Below are 6,050 nucleotides of genomic sequence, written 5' to 3'. Positions count from 1 at the left end.
ACACAAGTAAAGGTCTAAGAATAGCAGAGACAATAAGTAGAAGCTGTTAGGAGACTCTAATAGAACTCTAACTCCTTTTTGTCAATGTTTCTTTTTTGAAAAGTCCTAAAAGAGTCTCTGGCTTATAGTTAACTACATTCAGCAGCATTTCTTCACACACTCATTAGCTGTAGACTTGCTTCAGCAATCCTGACTTCATTAAAATTATAATTATTTCCTTAATTCCATTTCCTTTATCTACTTCTTTAACTTAATCCCCCATGCTGGCTGCCAAGGCCCTGGGAATCAGGGAGAACCTCTTATGAGATAGTTTTCAACAAGGAAAAAAAAAAATACATAAGAGCCAGATAGAGTCAGGAAAAATGAACAGTCAGTGAACTATCAAACGTGTGTGGCAAACCAAATTTTTAAAAGATGAACAGAAATACGCCTGGGAGAACAGGATGAACCAGAAGGATGGGAAGAGGACACGGAACACAAGTGTGTCCCAGCAAAGCCATCAGCGCGAAATCGCTTCTGTGTCCCTAAGCCACTAATTCATTCTCAGCTGAGCTTAACCCCCTCCTCCAGGTTTCTCCACCCCTGAGAAAAACACATCCCAACCAGCAGCATCCTTGGAAACCCCAACCACCTCAGATCAAGGCAGGATTTCAGCAAGACCTTTGGGGTTTCATTGGTCAATCTCCATTTTAGGAAATTATGCACTTTTTGGAAGGAGCATTCTTGGGCCTTAGCAAAAACACTTTTTTTTCTCCTTAGTGAAAATAATCATTTTGGAAGGATCGAGCCCCGTGCCTGGCACTGAGAACATATGCAAATCAATGTTAATTTGCTTCTCGTTGCAGAAAGAATTCCATCCCAAGGATCAGGGTTTATTCCTCTATCCATAGGTTCAACGTATATTTCTCAAGCATGAGCTATGTTCTAGGGTCTGGGAAATAGGATTGCCAAATTTAGTAAGGAAAAATAGAGACCACCCAGTCAAGTTTTAATCTAAGACAGACAACGGGCATTTTTAAGTATAGTCACATCCCATGCAATACATGTATGCTAAAAAATTATTCACTGTGTATCTGAAATTCAAATTTAACTAGATCCCATATTTTACCTGGCAACGCTACTGAGAATCGAGTTGAGACCAAGACAGACCCCATCCCTTATACAGCTTTATAGCAATTATAACCTCAGAAGCTCACAAGACTCAACTCCCATCTGGCATTTTCCCAGTGGGAAAGCCTAGGGAACAGACTGACCGTCTCTTTAGAGGCCATCACTTCTGGAGGCCCATTTAGCAGATGCCACGCTGTATTAGAGTTATGCCCTTATTTCCTTGTCATGCCCCTCTGCATCACAAGGTCCTGGGACGAGCAGATGCTCAGCACAGGCAGCTGAATGAAGGAGTGAAGAAACACACACATGGTTGGATACTATCAAATGCAATGCTCAGGGTTCACACTGAAGATATTCACACACCTTCAGAAACACTGGAGATACAGAGAAACCCATGTAGCCAGAAACCCAAGACCATATGGGTGAAGAATGATCTTTTATTTTAAAACGTTTTTGGAAGGTACATGGAAGAAAATAAAAGCTTTCTTAAAAGGGAGGGAGAGGGGAGATGGTGTAAGAAATTGTAACCCTGGTAAATAATATAAAGGGTGCTGGGAAAGGTGACTTCTTAATGTAACAGGTCACACTGAGTCCAAGCACTGATTTAACCAAGTGGGGATATAATAAAATACGATGGCCCATAGTTAAGCAGAACCATAATATTAATAACTGAGGAATATGGTATAAACAAATAACAAATAATTAAGAGCCGTTTTATTGTCAGTACTGTCATACAGTTGAAACACTCAGAAGGAAAATAAATCACAAGAATCCGCAAAAGGGTAAATTCAGGGAGGTGCAGGGCACACGGTATCTACAATAGAAAACCACAGCCGTGAAAGGGGGAACACAAAGTCAATACCTATAGAGCAGGTTTCAAGTACGCTAATTTTTTTTTTTTTTTTAAAGAAAGAAAAGGGGAAAAAAGAAAAAGAGTATTGCAGAGTGTCCCAGGGACCACACAGGTAGGCAGGACGTGGAGCTGCTTGCCGGCACGGCTCCCCGGGCGCCCTCTGCCCGTCCGGGTGGGTCTGCCGCTGACACGGCTCACGCCAGGCCCGTCAGTGCTCAGATGGGTAGGTGGGAAAAGTCTCTGTTCGATGAAGCTTCAGAGGGCTGGTGACACCTTTTCCAAAAGAGATTTTAAAATCAGCAGTTGCAACCACAACCAGGTTAGCTCATCGCAAGTTTCTGTATAACAGACATAAATAATGTAGGATACAGAACGCTTTTCCCCCAGAGGCTACTCCCAAGGATACGCAAAGGAGAGTGAAACCACACTGAAAGACGGGGTGCTTAACACATCACTTGTGTGTGGCCTTTGCACTGCTGCTGCCGCTGCTGAGTCACTTCAGTCGTGTCCGACTCTGTGCAACCCCAGAGACGGCAGCCCACCAGGCTCCCCCGTCCCTGGGATTCTCCAGGCAAGAACACTGGAGTGGGTTGCCATTTCCTTCTCCAATGCATGGAAGTGAAAAGGCAAAGTGAAGTCGCTCAGTTGTGTCCGACTCTTTACGTCCCCATGGACTGCAGCCTACCAGGCTCCTCCGTCCATGGGGTTTTCCAGGCGAGAGTACTGGAGTGGGCGCCATCGCCTTCTCCGGGCCTTTGCACTGGCTATGTGCGAACCAGGCTCCCCAGGTGGCTCAGTGGTAAAGAGCCCTCCTGCCAATGCCAGGGACACGGGTCCCATGCCTGGGTCGGGAAGATCCCCTGGGTCGGGAAGATCCCCTGGAGAAGGAAATGGTAGCCCTGTCCAGGAATCTTGCCTGGGAAATCCCAGGGACAGAGGAGCCTGGCCAGTTACGTTCTAAGGGGTTGCAAAGAGGTGGTGACAACCTAGCGACCAAACAACAGCAATGGGATCAAACCAGGAGCAACGAGGGGCAACCGCCTCCTCGATATTTCATCAACCAACTCCTACACCCAACAGATTTAGGGAAAACGAGATACAATCAAAAGACTGGGGAATCTTTTGGCGAGAACACCGTTTGGAAACCAGGTCAGAAATAAGACAATATTGTATTTATTCCTAGGCAATCCTGCGGTAAAGGAGGACCTCTTAAAAGCCACACAGCCTTTATTATTTCAGGTTTAAGTTCCAAACCAAGGACAATGAAGGTGTCAGGAAGGCCAGGTCAGAAAGAAGTCACACGAGGCCACTGCGAGTCTCCTTTGTGACACTGGACAGGGGCTGGCGAACTTCATAAAAGGGCAGATATGAAGTACTTTAGGTTCTGCAGAGTGTATGGTCTCGTAGCAACTACTTAACTCCACTGCCTGCAGCTCAATAGCAACCAGTTAATCTGTAAGGAATGGGCGTGAATGTTCCCATGAAAGCTTGTGAACAAAAACAGACAGCAGCTGGATTGCCCAGGAGGCCAGCTGGCCGTTTCCTGCGGCCGGAGCGCGTGGTTTGATAAACACAAGAGGTGCTCTACTGCCATCTGCTGGCTAAGGGCTGTTGCGGTCCAGTCGCTAAGTCTGACTCCGCGACTCCGTGAACTGTGCCTGCCAGGCTCCGCGGTCCTTCACTATCTTGCGGAATTCACTCACATTCAAGTCCATTGCATCAGTGATGCCATCCAACCACCTCATCCCCTGTTGCCCCTTCTCCTCCTGCCTTCAGTCTTTCCCAGCATCAGGGTCTTTTCCGGTCAGTGGGCTCGTTGCATTAAGCGACTAAGGGTTACCACACACAAAGGAATTTACAATGCAGATCAGGTGAAGAGCCCTCAGAAGTGAACAAAGTAACATCTACAATACAGTTCAGACTTCCTGGAGCTAAACATGTAGATCAAGCCAGTCTAACCGGCTAAGCAGAGCATGCCCGCCCCACCAACGCGCGCTCAGAACGCTGGACGGAGCAGGAAGGCTCATGGTGGCGCTGGCCCTACGCCCTAAGCGCATCTCCTTATCCCAACAGCCCTGGGCTCCATCACGGCCCAGTCTAGTCCCTTTCTGACATAAGAAATCGTGGATTCAGATATTTACAAGCCTCAAATCTGAACCATAAGAAAACTATATATGTATCATACAGTCACTGGTAATATAGCGGTGAGTATTAGAGAAGTTAGAATAGTAAAATATCCCAATCACTAGAGATCATTCCTTCCAGTTTCCCAATCATTTTACACATGAATTCAATTCTCCTTCCAATGCACACAAACGCGTGCAAAGGTCACACACAGAGGTCACAAGCTGGTGCTGGCCTGTGCCCTCTCTGTGCCCAGCCCTGTTCTCTGGCCTGCACGGGGCACAGAGCACGTGGCATTCCTTGTTGACATTGGGTAACTGCACACTGGGGAAGGCCGGGCCCTTGGCCTGCGCTCTCCCCGCCATGTTCACCAGGGAGCCCACCGCGCCACACTGGCTGGTCCTCGTGGCCCCTACAGACATGCGACTGTGAGACCCCGGTTTCTCTGTCATCATTCTATTCTAATTTGCTCGGACCTTAATCTACTTCTCTCTTACTAGATGCACACACAATGTACGTAGCTGTATTAGAATTAATACTGAAAAACCAACATTATAGAGAACAGATGGTGGTTGTCAAGGGGTAGGGGCTGGGGGACAGATGGATGGGAGTTCGGGACGAGCAGAGGCAACTGTTCTATCCAGGAGAGACAGACAAGGCCCTGCTTACAGCACAGGGGGCTACAGTCGATGCCCTGTGATAGATAATGGAAAAGAGTATAAAACGCAGGCACAGGCGCCAGGGGTAAAGGAACCTGCCTGCAAATGCAGGAGACAGAGACCTGGGCTCGATCCCTGGGTCGGGACGATCCCCTGGAGGAGGGCATGGCGACCCACTCCAGTACTCTTGCCTAGAGAATCCCACGGACAGAGGAGCCTGGTGAGCTGCAGTCCATGGGGTTGCAAAGAGTCGGAGACGACTGAAGTGACTTAGCACACATATATGTGTGTGTGTGTGTGTATAACTGAATGTATACATATATATGCATAACTGGATCACTTTGCTGTACAGCAGAAATTAAAACAGCATTGTAAACCAACTATACTTCAATAAAAGATAAATATTTAAAAAGAAAGAAAACCCATGCCTGAGAGACACAAAAAAAAAAAAAGAAAGAAAGAAACATATCCAAAAACAAAAAAAAAAAAAAAAAGGAACATATCCACCAGGAAAAAAAAAAAAGAAAGAAAGAAAACCCAAGGTTAAGCCCTCCAAAGTAACCACTTGCTCAAAAAATCTACCCTCCTTAGGATAAAAATGTAAATTGCACGACCTGGAACCAACCCTCTGGAGGAGTTATTTCCATCACATGGTATTCACTTTGGAAACAGCCGCGGTGGCAGAATTTCCACCCAAAGGCAAGCATATACAATGAAAGAAAGACCCTAAACCAGGAGTCAGAACCCTGGAGTTCTAGTGTCAGTCCGTCCACCCGCTGTCCATGTGATCTCGGTGACTACTGACCTCCAAGGGTCTCAGTTCGGCCTTCATTGAAATGGAGTCTCTGGCCAACTCCACCTGCTGCCTGGTGAGCCAGGAAAGGCGAGAAGGGAGACGCCCGTAGAGTGGCACAGACATCTGATGCGGCTCCTTGATTTCCCACGAATATCCAAAATCACATCACGCTGGATCAATGATATAAGTGCCTATGTTTTTCTCATTTTTGCTTTGAAACAAGGGACGCTCTCTTCAGAGGCAATTTCTACAGAAGGGTTCTAAGCATATTGAGAAATGGAGCGCCTTAGGATTAAGGGCAAAATTCCTAACATGTTAACTTAAAGAAGGAGATGAGGGAGTTTAAGAAAAACATTGCCAAGAAGCTGGACACACCCGGCTCTCTCCTAAAAGCCTTTATGCACCAGTCACACCGCTTCCTTTCTGTTCTTTGAAAATCTGAGCTCCTTCTGCACCAGGGCCTTTGCATATGTTGATTTCTCTGTGGATAATGCTCAATAGGACTCCT

At 46.6% G+C, this 6,050-nt stretch overlaps 1 protein-coding gene across 1 annotated transcript in view; it reads right to left on the bottom strand.

The window, feature by feature from the left end:
* Positions 1 to 1,529: 1,529 nt before the first annotated feature.
* DOK5 (docking protein 5) overlaps positions 1,530 to 6,050 on the bottom strand; it is a 114,237-nt gene continuing 109,716 nt past the window's right edge. Inside the window, exon 11 of the mRNA XM_010840321.1 lies at positions 1,530 to 2,236. Within this exon, the coding sequence (XP_010838623.1) occupies positions 2,172 to 2,236 (65 nt within the window). The 3' untranslated portion in view covers positions 1,530 to 2,171. The remainder of the gene's footprint in view (positions 2,237 to 6,050) is intronic.

Source organism: Bison bison, unplaced genomic scaffold, assembly GCF_000754665.1.
Source record: "Bison bison bison isolate TAMUID 2011002044 unplaced genomic scaffold, Bison_UMD1.0 scf7180017864143, whole genome shotgun sequence".
Classification (NCBI taxonomy): Eukaryota; Metazoa; Chordata; class Mammalia; order Artiodactyla; family Bovidae; genus Bison; species Bison bison.
Note: the sequence above shows the minus strand (reverse complement) of the source record. Positions and strands in the feature narration are given on the sequence as shown.